A 16,245-nucleotide genomic window follows, 5' to 3' on the forward strand; every position below is an offset into this window, starting at 1 on the left:
GCACCATTAATGCTCAGAGAGATTAAATAATTCCTGCCGTGACAGCCCCCTGATTCTAACCGAGTTCTGTCTCCAAATCTCGCTGCCATTCTGTGATGTTGTTTCTATTCCAGACTTCCTAGGGAGCCCGAGAATGTTGGAAATTAAGTTATCATCTATTAATAGCTATATTTTAAGGTCTTGATATTGGTTATATTTTGCTTGATTATACAGTCCCTAGTAAGGGCCTCCAGTGTATTTTCCTTTAGGTTGTTGGCTCACGGTGGGCCCAAACTGATAATGACAGAAGTCATTTGGGCTGTCTGTTCAGAAGTCTGTTAGGGATGGATTTGTGGTGATTCCTGCTGGACAGCTGCCCTGAACTGTATCTGTTAAATCTGCAGCTATTTGAATTAGACATCTTCTATAGTTTCTTGTACCCTCTAAGATTTGAGGATCATTTCCCAAATAAAAAAATAAAACAAAGCAAAAAATAGATTCTTGTATGAATTAATCATTTGGTGATGTATGAATGGTAGGTGAATTACAAACCCAACAGGTATGGCTGATGGGCTGAAGCCTGGCTGTTCCCTAAACCTGAAATGACGTGTGTATCGGAAGGCAGGTTTCTGTTGTGAGATTCTTAGCCACTCACTCCCTCGCTTCACAGTTGGAATCAATGTTGATTGAAGACAATCCTTACATACTGATTGTCCATGTTTTACTAAAATGGCCCCTTAGATTCTTATTATTCCTTACCTCAAAGGCAGAGAATGTAGACGCAGTTCATGATCCTTTTCACAATAACTCACAGTTTCAGAGTCCTTTCTTGTCGTGTTAAGTATATGTCCAGTCTTTCAAAACACCAACTCTGGAGCAAAACAGGGACTTGGAAATGGCATAAATCTGAGGACTCTGTCCCTGTTGATGTTGGATATAGCAGGATTAAAATTGTATCTCTATCCCTTAATACTGTGTGACCTTGAACAAGCTGTACAACTTCCCTAAAACATTTCTCTTTCAGTAAAATATGTCTAATAATATTGCTTGTGCTGCAGGGTTGGAAAGCTAAACACCAGGTATGTAAAATGCCAGGTCCAGTGCTTCGCACACAGGAGGTACTGTAAGAAGGGTGATGATTATTGTTGCTGTTTGCAGGTGTGCTTGTTTTTTCCAGGAGAATTCCTCCTTTCCTTGGACAGCATACTATAGTGATTTCATGAGGTAGAAACTTATTTCTTTTTTGTAGTTTAGAAATCTGGTTTCCCTATGGAGGTATACTCCAGGAGCATAGGCAGGCAGGAGTAGAATCTGGGTTTAATGATGACTTTGACATTGGTGTCTTTATCCTTCCTTCCTTTCATGGAATGGCTAGTGACCTCTGCCTGATATTTTCAACAGTTTATTGATTTATAGACATTCCTCCATTTTCTTTGTTAATAACTGTAACAGTTCTCTTAGAAGCCAGGGTAGTACCTTCATGATGATGCTGAGAAAGTTGGGATACATATGCATTTGTTAAATACTGACTACTTTTTATTGAGTACTTACAGTTGGCCAGTAATTACAACAGAGTTATAATAACTAAATATAAGAATATTTAGAGTAACACAGATTTATCATCCAAATGGGACACTTTTGAGAGTGAAGGGGTGTAAATTGGCACTGTTAGGCGTCAAGCACAGGTCCATTTGGCTCTGAAGTCAGTATCATGTGCATGACATCACACTGACTTTCATGATAGGCACAGTGAAGACATGTACCTAGATAAGGCCTCATATACAAATGCACATGCATTCATGTGTGTCATATTTTTTTTCCCAACAAAGTATTGTGGAATGGTAATAGTTCAGGATGCACACAAGATGAGTTTCTGTGTTGAACTTCATTTGATTGGACCTTAATATCTGAAAACAGAGGCTGACAAACTTTATTGATGATAAACCTGCCTCTCTAGTTTTATTGTTTGAAAATGTTGCTGAGTTGGATATTTATTTTTTAAAAAACCTTTCAAATGATGAATTGGTGGGATATAGGAGTCTTGGGCAATTCACTAAAATACCAACCAATGTTTCCTAGGGAGAATGATGTGTTAGCTAATTGATTCCACTTGGTCGTGGGAAGGAGAATGAATAAATAACAGCCGCAGAATTATCATCAGCTGACATTCTTACTTGTCTGAAACCTAGGCTTGTGGCCTCTACCACAGGAAAGCATAAAGGCTGTGTACTAACTTTTGTTTCTAGTTTGACATCGGAGGTTAAAGTTCATTGTGAACAAGGGAAATGGAAACAATAATGCCCATTTCTTCTTTCCCAGAATTCATGAGCAAGTCACATGCATCAAGCAATTTAATTCACCGTATTTCTCTGCATCAGGAATATGTACATTTCTGTAACTCTTCATAGTGCTTTTTAAAAACTCTCCTAGAATACAGTTTGGCTTTTGCCCTTTCACCATCTTTGCTATAGGAGATGAATCCATTCATTCAAAAAGTCTACATGAGCTCTTAATACACGTCAAGCCCTATGCTAAGTGTTTGGAATACCTCAGAGAGCATGAGAGACAAAGTTTCCTCCCCCATGGAACTTAAATTTTAGTGAAGATACACCAAATAAATAAAGTAGGCTATACTCTTGGTGTATGAGCTATGGAAAAAATAAAACATTAGAGCAAGATAAAGGTAGAGGCTTCTGGAAACTGTGATGTGGGGTCAGCACAGTTACAGTTAGGATTGTCAGAGACGGCTTATTTAAACAAGCAGGGATTTTGGGGAGGGTGGCTTGGTGAGTATTTAAAGGAATGAGTAAATTAGCCAGTCAGGTAATTAGGAGAAAAATGTTCCAAGAGCAGCGTGTACATAGGGAAGTGCTCTAGTCCCTGCATGTTAAGATTCTTCAGTTGCATAGCTTTGGGCGTGATTCTTCTCATCATGGCTCCCCTGACCAGCATTTAACTCTAAACACTATGAGTTCCAGTCCCCAAAACATGATTTCATGAAAAGAATTGTAACCAAGAGGAGCTTGTTCTAGAAGCACTTCTGGGACCAGAAGACTTTGGACGTTGCTTTGGGGCAACTAATTTAAATTGAAAGGAGACAGAGACCAGTCTATGTTATCCTACTTGGGAAAGTTTAGAACTCCATGAGGGTTAGTACTGTCTACCCTTAAGTTTGTTTCAAAGTGTAGTTTTTGACCAAGACATATGTAGACCCCAAGAAACCCCTTTCTTCAGCATTACAAAGTCCACTTGTAATTTTATGCTCTTCACCACTTCCAACAAAACATGAAACACTCACATCACATATTATGGGGTGGGGAATGGACAAAACATGAAACACTCACATTGTAAATTTCTGGGGTGGGGAATGGATATGGAAGAGAAAAGATAAATCTGCTTGCCACTTGCAAGCTTTGCTCTTGGTGCTGTTATCTCCTGTCATTGGGCATTGTGACCTTGAACATTATGTTATAATCTGCCCAAACACAGAGAGATATGAATTGGATAAAATACCTTGGCACTTGGGTCATTTCTTGTGTCCTGATTAACATCTGTAATATTAGATCCTACATCTCAACTAAGGGGGAGGTTAAAAGCATTCTAACGCTGTAAAGGATGAGGAGGCTCTGCTTACTTGATAGGATAGAGAAAGACAAAGGACACAGGGGCATTAATAGTTTAAATGCTTCATGTCAGAGGGCTTAGACATAACCTGATTCTGGAACAGCGATGACTGAAGATCCCTTGGGCTTTAGCAGAGAGCCCCATTCTGGCTGAAGACACTGTAACACACAAGAATATTGCAAAAACATCAAATGCAGACATCTTTCTTAGAAGTGACACCTCAGATGACCTGCCAGTAACTTCTACTACCCCACTGGGACGGAACAGTTTTCATGTGAAAGTGGCTGTTCTATGTCTTAAATTATCATTTAGATTTTGAAATCAAATATAAGACAGCACTATTAAATGGTGACAGTGACCAATGCTGACTCTTAAGAGAATCTAAAGGCAGAGACTGAACAGCTGATAGTATTACACTACAGACTATGTGATATTACTACACAGAAAAGTCAATTTGTAAAAGTGTTGCAGTACTCTGGTCTGGCACTGAATGGATAGGCCCTTGTAATCCATGCCTCCTTGTTTCTGGTATGTATGAATTTATCCTTATTATGGGTAAACTAGAGATTCTTCACAAGAAGTCTGTCTGTGCAAACTCATGCTGAGAGATCTGTATGGGACCCCGCATCCCACTTTGAGTTGCTTGTAAAACAAATCCCCGAGACCAGCCTGGTTCTACCTAACATATTTTTGAGGCACTGAACCTAATTTTAGAATTTCTAGATGTATTTTTTTTTCCTTTTAGAAAACCCTGCTAATTAGGCGACGGATTTTTTCAGATGAATATTGAAGCCAGGGATAGCACTGAGAAAAAAGGATGGTGGATGAAAACCGGGCATGGTTGTTTGCTTCCTTTGCCTTTGAAGCAAGAGTGAGGTGTTGTGCAGAGGTGTTCGCTCAGCACCTGCTTTAGCCTGTCACTGTGTTAATCACTGGAGAATTCAGAAAATTTTCAGCCTGTTTACACTTAGCTTATTTGTCATAAGAATCTTGAGTAATACACTATTTCAAAACTAGTGTACCCAGAACACTGTAACCATGTCCTCTAAGAGTTCTCTAATGTTCCCATACCTTATTCCATGCATATGGATATTTTGTTTATTTCTTTTTTTCCTCTACCTTAGAGAGAATAGCACCTAGAAAAGTGTCTAGCGCATAGTAAATGCTCACTACACATTGGATGAATGGGTGAATACATGAATGCTCAAGGGAAGTTTCAGAACAATATTATGCACAGAGTACTTTATTCCATGCTTATATTTATTATTTAATGTGTGTAAACAATTCAAAGGCATTTTTTGCAAAGAGAAATGAAATTGGCATCATCAAGGAGATCAAATGAGGACATTACCCAGGACAGGGATGGACAAATGGAGCTGACCATGGTCCCACATGGCCACCATGCTCCTGATCATATTGTGTCTGGTTTTCCAGATAAAAAGTCTCCATAGTCATTGATTATGAGTTGCTTCAAAAGAGATGAGGAGTGAGATCACAGTCTGAATTTGCAAAAGTTTACCTTCCAGAGCATCACTTACCACATCTTCAAATCTTCTCCCATTGATTTTATTTTTTTATCACAGCACCTAACATGCTGCATGTAGTAGGAGCTTAATAAGTGGTTGTAAAATGAATTAATAGATTCTTTGAGGATTTTAAAAAATAATTGTTTTAATTAAGCAGTTTTTCTACAGCAATTGAAGGGTAAAGGAGTCATGACCTGGAACCTTTGGGAGAATCTCTTTTAGAAAAGAAACAGCAGTTTTCTAAGAAACTGGAAATTGTTTCAACAGTAGACTGATACCTTTTTATTGGGTCTATGTATGACTCATGCATATTGTTTCACAAGTTCCTATTGTGCTGCTTTAAGTCCTCCTGGATGGAAGATTTGTTCTCCAGTTAGTGTAAGAAAGTTAATGTACTGTTAAGTGCTGTGCATAGTGATAGAAGTCTATTAATAATACATATGTGGAGTTTGGCTAGCAAAGCCATCTGCTGAAGAGCAAAGAGCTTTGCACTTCAGAGTAGCTTTCCGTAATCAATAGTCCCATTCTATCCAATAAAAAATTACTAGAGCATAAAATGTATAAAGCTTGATAAGTTCCCTTTATTTTGGTTGTCTGTTCAGCAAAAAAATGACAAGTTAATTCTTTTCTAAATGCATTTACCACTTTAAAAGGACAACAGACATGACCATAAATTAGTCATGCCGCAATACACTGATTTTTAATATACACATGCATTTAATTTGAATACCTTGCACTAGGGTTTCAATTCCAAGAGTGTTTGCAAATCTACATGTGCTCAGTCAAAACATGACCATTAACTAATGCAATTATTCTTCCAATCTGTCATCATTAAATCACTGAAGATTTTATTCTGTGCTGCTTTGCTTTAAATCTAAGCCTTTGGAAGGAAGAGAAAAGCAGTTTATACTTTGTGAGCAATTCTAAGCCTCATGAAAGTGACAAAGCTTGGATTCTAAAGGGCAGGGGTTGCTGTAAAGCTATGATGGTCTGGTACTATTTTAAGAATAGTCACCGAATGTGCCTACTTCTCTAATTTTGGCTTTGCTAATTTAAGATGTCTTACTCATTGCTTCTTAGCAATGAATTCCTTACTCCTTCTGTTCCCCTTTCTCCTCTTCAGTTTGGGAAATAGTTTGATTATGGGATTCCTTGAGTTGGACATTACTCTCAGGAAATAAGATGGCTACATGAGTTATTTAACTCCAAGGCCTTGAGTAGACTTTTCTAACCCAAATCTGTCTCCTGTATCTCTTGATGAGAATATGTATTTCCACAGTTAGAAGATTTTTTTCTTTGGCTTGATCATGGTTTCTTCATTTAAGTTGCATATACCTATTAAAAATGACAACTTACTAAATCTGAACTGTTTCTATATCACATGGATACATTCATTAACCATTTCCTAAGATTAGACTTAAATTATGGGGAAATATGAAGAAATTGGGCAACAGTTTCAGGCATGGGGAAAAAAGTTCAGAAAACAGATTCTAGGAGGTAAACAAAGAAAAGTTGAAATTCACAGTTATAAGATATATGGTTGCCCTGATGTGTGCGATTTTGTCCCCTTTTTGGGGCTGTCTCACCTAAAATTTCAGTGCCAAGAAATTGTGCTGTTAATATTAGGGGCAAAAAAAAAAAAAAGAAAGAAAATTGGAATCATTCATTATTCCCCTCTTTTTCTCACATACCATGTCTAATCCATTAGAAGGTTTTCTCCACCTTTAAAATATGTTTAACCTCTGACCCCTTCTCACCATGTTTGCTGTGACTGCTGCAGCTGAAGCCAATGCCATCTCTCCTAGACGGGCAAAGCCCTCCACATTTGTCTTGCTTCTCCCCCCTCCCCTGTCCCCTATAGCCTTTTTTCACCCAGTAGCCAGGGTGAGGTTTTAAAAACTTATATCACATCATCACGTTACCACTCTTCCCAAAACTTTCCCACAATTTCCCAGCTCATTGGAATAACACTCACAATCCTTACTCTGGCCTACAAGGCTCTACATGGCCTGGCTCTTGGCCACCCTCATTTCCTGTCTCTGCTCTTTCCCGCTAATCCACCTGCCCCAGTCCCACTGGCTTCTGTGCTGTTTCTGGAAAGTGTTGAGCAGCCTCCCCTCTGGGACCATTGGGCCTGCTTTTCTTTGCCCAGAACACTTTTTGTCTTCTTTTCCACCTGTGTTCGTGTGTACCTCTCATTTTATTCAGGACTCTGAGCACTTCGCTGATCGTGTCACTGAAATAGTTCTCTTCATCCCGCTCTCTTGTCCCCACCTTACCTAATGCCATGCTATGTATCAATGCATCTACGTCTGCACATCCCACTGGAAAGTGATCTCCCCAAGGCCAGGGACTTTGTCTTGCTCAGTGCTATACATCTCTGTAGTCTGAAATCGTCCTTGGCACGTAGTTACAGCTCAAGAATTCCCTGTTGAAAGAAGGATGGGTGACCCCATGGATGCGTAAGTGACATACCTACCATTTGGGCAAGCCTAGTGGAGCCTGAAGTCTTTCATAGAATGACAACTTTCTGGAGTCAGTCTGTCATACATGTTCTTATTTTAACTAGAATGTCTTTGTAGGAGTCATATTCCATGTGCATTCAGTATTTGAGTTATTAGCCTGCCCCTTCTCAAAGGTGTGGGGTTTCAGAGTGGCTCACAATGTGCTCTCTCACTCATAGCAGGGACATTGGGGTTGGTTGCACATGGATGAATGGCAGGTTTACCTAGCATTCAGAGTGACCAGGGAGCAATGTGGGGAATTTGATTTTTGGGCTTCAAAAAGGCATTCCTCTTTAAAAAGTCATCTTCTGCATCTTTTGGTGGGAATTTGAATTTTCACAGTTAGAGATTCCTTTACATATTGGCTTACACATTGTCTCTCTTTTTAACTTGCAATTGTCTCCTGAAAGTGCTGAAATTTAACCCTATGTGACCACAGTACTTTAATTATAAGATGATTGGCCATAAAATATTCTCAAACTGTATTTGTGTTTGAGATTAGAAAAAAATTATTTTGGCAGTGTGAACTATTATTGGTCAGTTGTCACTGACAACATCATTGTCACTCATTCTTCTTCTTCTTCTTCTGTCTGTGAAAGGATAAATAATATTTCCTTTGTAGGGGTGTTGGGAGGATTAAATGAAGTAATGCATCTAAATTCATAGTGCAGTGCCTAGCACAGAGTGAGAAGGCAAAAGATGTAGGCTGTTATTTTATTACTTGGGGGCTCTGTCATGACACCCTAGTAGTCCAAATAAATTAATGCCTTGTTTATTCTGTTCAGCCAGACCCTTTGAAGAAGGCAAATTGATTCTACATGCTCACATTAGTAAGGGGTATGAGAATTAATTAATTTATTTCATTCCATGGCCACTTAGTCTACTTGAGGCATTTGCACAACCAATTTCAAAGTACTGCTCACCCTTAAGAGATAGGACTCTGGCCTTTGAGGCTCCCCATATTCCCCTCCTAAGCAGGAGGACAAAATGAAGATGTGTTGAAAGGCATTGGAATTGGAAGATAGGGGGTTGAAATGACCCAGTCTTTGACATGAGCACAGCCATTAAAGAGAGCATCCCAGGCATCAAGAAGCCAAGTTTTCTGGAGGCTAGAGGACTATCACTATAATAACTTCTAAAGGAGAAAGGGAGTAACGTTTAGCTGAGCGGACTCCTTTGATTTCTTATTCTGTCAGATCCTAGAGATACTTTCTCAGGTTGGTGCAGTTCAGAACATTCCGTTTTCATGGCTGCTGGGTGATTTGTGACTAAGCATAGATAGAGCTTTAAAAAAATAAAGGAAAAAAATATGAGTAAAGACTGTGAAAAGACCCACATTTCAAAAAAAGGAGTATAAAAGTCCTTTCCTGATGTGCTTTTTTCCTCTGCCTCTTGCCGGGCTGGTATTTTCTCTAAGGTAGCAAACAATAGTGATAATGATAAACATATTTATTTTGAGAATTTGTCATTTGCCAGTGAGTGGAAGTTGGATGTTTTTGGTTAATGAGCTACCAACACTATTTTTGTTACTTTATACTAAACCATAGTCATTAAACTCCTCTTTTCATTTTTCTACATAGTGACTTCCAAAATTCCTCCATTGCTAATTTTTACAGGGTCATGATAAATTAATTGAAAAAGCAATTTGAACAGCATGGCCTATTCCTTTGAAACAAGCAAAAAAATTACTGTGACTTGCTATAATTCTAAACTCTATGTTTCCTTCATGCTGTTTGATGAACTTTGGTTGCTGGAACTCAGACCATGGATCTCTAATAGTAGACTTTTAATGAAATCAGTGAAATCCTCATAAATAAAAGGTTGATTCTGTGTGTAGTGATGTGTGTGTATGTTTTCTGTGTCAGCAATGGGCAAAGGGCACATATAGAAGGACATAAGAAGAAAGGGAATGAACATTTATTGAACATTTATTATATGCCAGGTTCAGTGTTTGATATTATTATGCCCATTTTACAGATGGGAAAGCAGAACTGAGCCAAAGTCACATGACTAGGAAGTGGCAAGGCTCAGATTGAAACCAGGTTGGTTTAACTTCAAAGTGTCAAACTACACTAGCCATTTTGCCTTTCTTATTTGCCAGCTATATCATAGGGGCCTATGAGTCAGCTGCTGTATGTGACCTCCTCCTTAATAGTCAGAAAACTCTTCTTTTAGGGAACCCCTGGAAGAAAAAGGTTTGAAATAGAAACTTGGTAACCACTCACCCCAACCTATACCCCTCCCTCATTGTATTTTGCCCTGGAATACACGGCTACCTATGCCCTGAGACTCTGAAACATGAAGGACAAGCCCTCTGCTCAAGTGATCATAAAAAATAAGATGAGAATTCTGTGTGAGGAGAGAGGGCTTCGGAGCTTCAGCTCTGGAGAAGACCTGTCTCTGGGAAGAACTAAACTGCTCCCAGTCTCTCATGCCCAGGAATTAGAAATGCATGACTGTCTGTATTCACCTAGAGTAAGTAGGACCCGTACTCTGCACTCCGAACCCTTGCCTGGCCCACTGACTAATTTTTAAGCCTGAGAAAACCATGTGAGAATCAACTAGTGAGGCTGAGGGAGAAAAATTGTGTCACAATTAATCCCAAAGGATTGTCCTAATCCTTTTACTACAGTGGGCTTTTGACAAGACTAATGGTTCTCAGTTTTCCAGCTTTTTAGAATGGTGACATTCATTGTGAGGTTCAGGTTTGGTCACTACTAGGTTTCCTGGAGATTTGCTTTCTTATTTTGGTGTCTGTTACTGGATTTCAATTTTGCTCTTCTTTCTGTAAGGCCAGGTTATTGCTGACACGTGATTATTTTTTATTACTGTTGTTTTTCTTTTTCCCTTAAACAATCACAAAGCTGAGAAATTTTTCTTCTAATTTGAAATGGGACAGCAGATAAGAGAATGTTCTTAGGTTTTGTTTATTGTTCCAGAAGTTAATAAATCTGTTGGTATTTATGTGAATGCTATAGGTTGTTTTAATGCTGTGGGCTTGAGAAATGCTGTGATAACCCACAAAAGGAAATTCTGTCTGAAATAACTCTCCAGGTATGAATGTAGTTTTCTGTAAGTTGTAAACAAAGTCCTTTATGTTTTTTCCGTGTGTGTGTGTGTGTGTGTGTGTGTGTGTGTGTGTGTGTGTGTGTGTGTATCAGAGGGCTTTTTAACCCATTATAAACCAGGGGGATATATTCTTAAGTCAGTTTAAATAACAGCATGGCTGCACAAGTAAAAAAGTATTAATCAATTATATATGGTGGCATGGTGTTGACTCATGTTTATTATGTATACCTTTATCCCAACGGCAAGGGTCAGATGGGTAAAAGAGTTTCCTATATCAAGAAGTTCGAAAAGTTGGAGGTCATTTCAGCATATTTAAAATAATATATTCGCAACTTCACACATTCGTATACTACCCTACTAATAAAAAAGAATGGCCAACTCTCACGGAAAGTTATCTAGAAGTCTGTGAAGTGAAACCTCTTGACAAGTTCATCTGCCACAAATTAGGCTCATTGGGTATCAACTCCTTCCTCTAGTTCTTTGGTCTCTTCCAGCTTCAAGGCTGAGATGTACCCACTGTTTGTCCACATTACCTTCCCTCAGTGTGGTCACCCTGATCTGTCTGTTACCATGACGGGCAGCTGGATTTTCTCTAGGAAATAAAAGGGATTTATGATTCAAAGCCAGTAGACTTCTTTACCCACAGGTAAAGACTTGGCCCTAGGAAGAGAGATTATGACACTTGATGTCATGACTTAAGTTTCCTTTAGAACTGTATATTTTCCTTACTTCTTCTTCTTCTTTTAAATAAATCAAATCAAACAGGTATTCCTGGAGAACCTCTGAGTGGAAGGAATGCCAAGTCTCTCTCCTCCTCGAGCAGCAGGACCCCCATTGGCATGTGACAGGACCTGTTTGTGGCGGTGGGATCCAGACCCGGGAGGTGTACTGTGCCCAGAGCATACCAGCGGCCGCTGCACAGAGGGCCAAGGAAGGTAGGCAGCCAGTTCTGGGGACTAGTTGGAAAGGAAATCAACTCCAGCACCATCTCCTAGTATTCGTCTTGATAAATCGGATCCTTAGCAATCACAGATTTTATATTTGTTCTGCAGACTTTTTGCAACCCCCCCCTCCAAGTTCTTCTACTCGAAACAATTTGGAATAGTTAAAAATAGTAGTAATTATAATAACATTGGCCTCCAAAGAGTCATTGTGAAAGTTAAATGAGAAAATGTACCAAAGGTGGTAGCACAAATGAATGCGGCAGGCTAAGGGGCTGGTATGCTGGAGTGAATCAGTTCCTATCAGTGAATAGCAAGCCCTTTTATTATTTTTTTTCTCAGAGTATATTTTTGTGAATTTGTGAATATGGGAATTCCTACTGACATATCTCTTTCAAATGTCAAGAATCTACTGTTTTATTGCCAAATTTTAATTTGTCTGAAGAATTAGGGTGGGGAGGAGGGGGAGAAAGCAGTAGCTTCCTCCCTGTCAGACCCTCTATTAGGCAGGTACGACCTCAGCACTAGTCCCCTTGTTTCAGAGTTTGGGCTAGTGATCACGTAGAGACGGGGAAACTTGCTCAGATGTACTTAAGTCAGTTGATTCATAGAAGAATGTGTGGCCTGTTCCAGCCACACTGGAGATCATGAGCAGTCCCCCTGCAGAAGTGGTCAAGGCAGGAATGTTTCCTTGGGCTGCCAACTGTGCATATGCATTTCTACTATGTACTTCAGTTAGGAAGGCAAGGTGCAAGTTTTCTTGCTGTGTTAATGCATCGTTTTTATTCTGTAAAGCCTTTCATGCTAGACATCTTGTTTTGTTTGATGACATGGCCTCTCAGAGTCCCAAAGGCATCTATGACCACAGCCTTGCATGATGCCCCTTATGGGATAATCTTTATGGACCTCTTAGCATTTTGCTTCAACAATTGAAGTTAAAGAGGCACATTTACAGTTTTTAATTTTTTAATTGACACGTATTGATTGTATGTATTTATGGGGTCCAGAGTTGTATTTCAATACATGTATACAATATGGGATGAGTAAATTAGGGTTATCAGCATATTCATCATCGCAAAAATATATCATTTCTTTGTGATGAGAACATTTTAGCTCCTCTCTTCTATTTCTAGTCATTTGAGAAGATAGCATAAATTATTGTTAATTATAGATGCCTAGCACTACTGTAGACTACTAGAACTTATTCTTCCTACCTCGCTGTGACTTTATTTCTGTTAACCAACCTCTCCCTAGGCCCCTCTGCCCTCCTCTTCACAGCCTCTAGTAACCACAATTCTACTTTCTACTTCTATAAGCTCAACTCTTTTTTTTTTTTTTTTTTCCTTTTAGCTTCCATGTGAGAGAAGGTATTTGTCTTTAGATGCCAGGCTTATTTCACTTACCATAATGTCTTCCAGGCTCGTTCATGTTGCTGTGAATAACAGGATTTCATTCTTTTTTAGGGCCGAGCAGTAAATAATAGTTCAATTTTCTTCCTTCTCTAATTTCACTTTTGGAAAGTGACAACTTTCTTTCTGTTTCAGTGCAAAACGTAACTATCCTTACTCCTTTGAATTTGGAGGAACAGAATTTAAATAAAAAGTTCCATATTATTCTTTTAAACCTTGGTGGTCTTTTCATCCTGCTCTCTTCCCCACTGTTACTGTCGTCTACAGTTCTAGGGTATTCGGGGATCAACACATAAATTAAAATTGTGTAGAATTGATATATTATGACCTACTTATTTTCAGCTTCAACTTTTAAGCAGCTAGTGAAATTTTCATCTTTCTAAACATTCTTTTGTAGAAATAGATTTTCTTATGGCTCACCTCTTTCTAAAGTTTCTCTGCTCTTAATCTTTCCAGCATTCTTAATGGAAACATACTGGGCTGGTAGATTATAATTAGGAAGAAAGTGGAAAGATGAAGTTCTACAGTTGAGAATTAAATGCTACATGGTGGGGAGGGGTTGTAAATAGAGAAGGTGTGTTAATTGCTGATTTGGCAGCCTATTAAGCCCTGGTGCAATCTGTTTCAAGCATCTAAAAAACAGGAAAAAATCTTATGCCAAGTCATACCTTGCTTAATACCTGAGTTCCCATGGAAGCAGAAAGTACTTAGAAAATCCTAAGTCTATCTGATCGTCCAGTTCTCAGGGGGATAGTCTAGATGTGAGGCCGAGATGTAAACAAATCGATGTGTAACATGACCATGTGCTCTTGTCCAAAGTTGAATACAGTGAGCAAAATTATGTTGGATAGTATAGTTGTCATAAAAGGCACACTGTTAACTTACTACTTACTTTTGTAGTTATTATAAAAGGTTTCATTTTGCTCTTGTGTGGAAACAAACCACCAGGATTGTTCACCCATTACTTCCCTTTCTTATAAAGGCCTTCATTTCTTACTCTTATCATTTACAGATACACCTTGATAAACCTGGCAATATGAGAATTTCTTCTTGACCCATGTTAAAAACAAGAGACCAATTTAATTCCTACTGTAAGGGATTAGTGAGTGTTTGCCAAATTAAGTAGGCAGAATTTAAATATTTCTAACCTTTTCTTCTCATGTAGTGATAAAGGCCCAAATTGGTGACATTTCTTGCATTTCAGTTTTTGTGAACATCAGGTTTTATTTATTTATTTTTCCATGTTAGATATTTTGGAGGAAAAAAACATTTTAGTAGGATTGATTATGGACACTCGTTTCTCAGTCACAATTGACTTCCCCACAAGGTTAATTTTCCCTTAGACACAGGATATTCTCTTTGTTGTCTCTCTGGAGTGTAATTGCTTGACTTTTCCTCCCTATAGAATCCCACTATCCACTGTGAGTGAGCTGCTCTGCATTCCAAGAATCTGATCTTAGATGAATCTACAATCTTAAGGGAAAAGAACAAGCTCCATTTCCATGAATTTTGCATGCAATCAAGTGCAATAGAATTTCTAGATGCCAGAATAAAAAAATAAAAAATAAAAAGAATTCCAGTTCCCTGTTAAGGGCTTCCAAATCTCTTGGCCTAGGTTGGAGGCTGAGGCTGAATCCTGATATTGACATGATTTTGCTGATAGCTTGTTCTTGCGGATGTCCCATTTCCCATTTGACCTCAGTTCATGGTATTTGCAGGAACAGCATAATGGCACTTATGGCATATTTACCTGCTACTGTTGTTCAGTGTGTAGGCAACATAGTACTATAACAATCAATATGAGAAGTATTATCAGAATATTAACCAAAGCAAAAATGTGGAGGGCTATTTATGATTTTGCTTAGCAGTTGTTTTAGAGAGGATTGTGTTTCTCTTTTATAATCCAGAAGCATCAAAAATAGTGATGCTTACCTGTAAACCTTAAAAGCTTGGATTTGGTAAAAGCACTTTCTGCTTGCGCTTTTCTCAGCTGAAATTAAAGCCACTCAACCTGCATGCAAGGGTCATTTCTCAGAAGATAAGACATGAAACAAGGAATGTACCTTCAAATTCTAATGAAGACCAGGTCAAATTTGTTCCCTGTATGACCTTGTGGCCTAGAGAGTGATATATCAACAGATACGTAGCAAAATAGCACAGAAAGGGAAGGGAATGCATTTGTATGGTGTCACTGAAAAAGAGAGAGAGAGATTGAGAGAGAGAGAGAAAGAAAATAAAGTTTAATAATCAGGAAAAGATGTTGGTGTGGTTGTAGTTGAGCAGAACACAAGAACACAGCTTGGGTTTTTTAAAAAGTATATTTCAGAGTTATTATTCGCACCAAATGGATACAGATATGTTAAGAACAGGGTGCAGTTTAGCTTTGAATTGTTAGTTGCCCCTAGTTGCCCCCTACACCCCAGTAAGATTGTGTTGATCGCGCTGGGCCTGGGATTGACATTAAGGAAATACATGAACAGATGAGGGAATGTCCTGGAATGCTAATTAGTGAATACTTAACATGTTAAGGATTCTGGGTTTTAATTCTGACTTGAAAGGAACGTTGATAAGCCACATAAATGGTGTACCTGCCGTCTAGTTCATTAATTTCATTTTAAATGACATGTAAAATTGGTTGACAATCAAACATTCATTTTTTGTCAAAAATAAAATGCCAGCTGTGTTTTAGTCTATGTACTGGGCACTGCTATTATAAAGGCGCCCCCCCCCCCAGCAATGTATAGTCTTTTAATTGGAATAGCACTTGAACGAATAATTATGCTATAGTGACTTAAGTCTTGTGATCATTGCACACATAACATGGTTAAAACCATTTAATGACGCCTGAGGGTAATATTCAGAATGGAAGTACAGCTTGAAGGCAGTTTGGAGGATAACTAGGAAAGAATGTTCTAAGCAGGGAGGACACAGGAGAAGGAATGGAAGAGTTCATGTTCGGTGGTGGCGTGCGCACTGGCGTGAGGAGGACTCAGGGAATAAGGAAGTTGCAGTGATGCTGGAAAACTAGGCCTTCTGGGCTATTCTGGAGTTAAGATTTTATTTTTGAGAGTATGGGTACCTGCTGCACCCTTTTTGCCCCCACTGCTGGCATTTAAACGGAGAAGAAATCTTGTTTCTCAGCTGTATATAAGAAAGTAAAAATGTTAGTATGCTAAGAGAATTCTCATGAGTG

At 38.8% G+C, this 16,245-nt stretch overlaps 1 protein-coding gene across 1 annotated transcript in view; it reads left to right on the forward strand.

Annotated features, from left to right (window-relative positions):
* Positions 1 to 16,245, forward strand: part of THSD7B (thrombospondin type 1 domain containing 7B) — a 691,892-nt gene that overhangs the window by 170,839 nt on the left and 504,808 nt on the right. Inside the window, exon 4 of the mRNA XM_063077053.1 lies at positions 11,468 to 11,637. Coding sequence (XP_062933123.1) covers positions 11,468 to 11,637 — 170 coding nt within the window. The remainder of the gene's footprint in view (positions 1 to 11,467; positions 11,638 to 16,245) is intronic.

This window comes from Cynocephalus volans, chromosome 1 (genome assembly GCF_027409185.1).
Source record: "Cynocephalus volans isolate mCynVol1 chromosome 1, mCynVol1.pri, whole genome shotgun sequence".
In the NCBI taxonomy this organism is placed as follows: domain Eukaryota; kingdom Metazoa; phylum Chordata; class Mammalia; order Dermoptera; family Cynocephalidae; genus Cynocephalus; species Cynocephalus volans.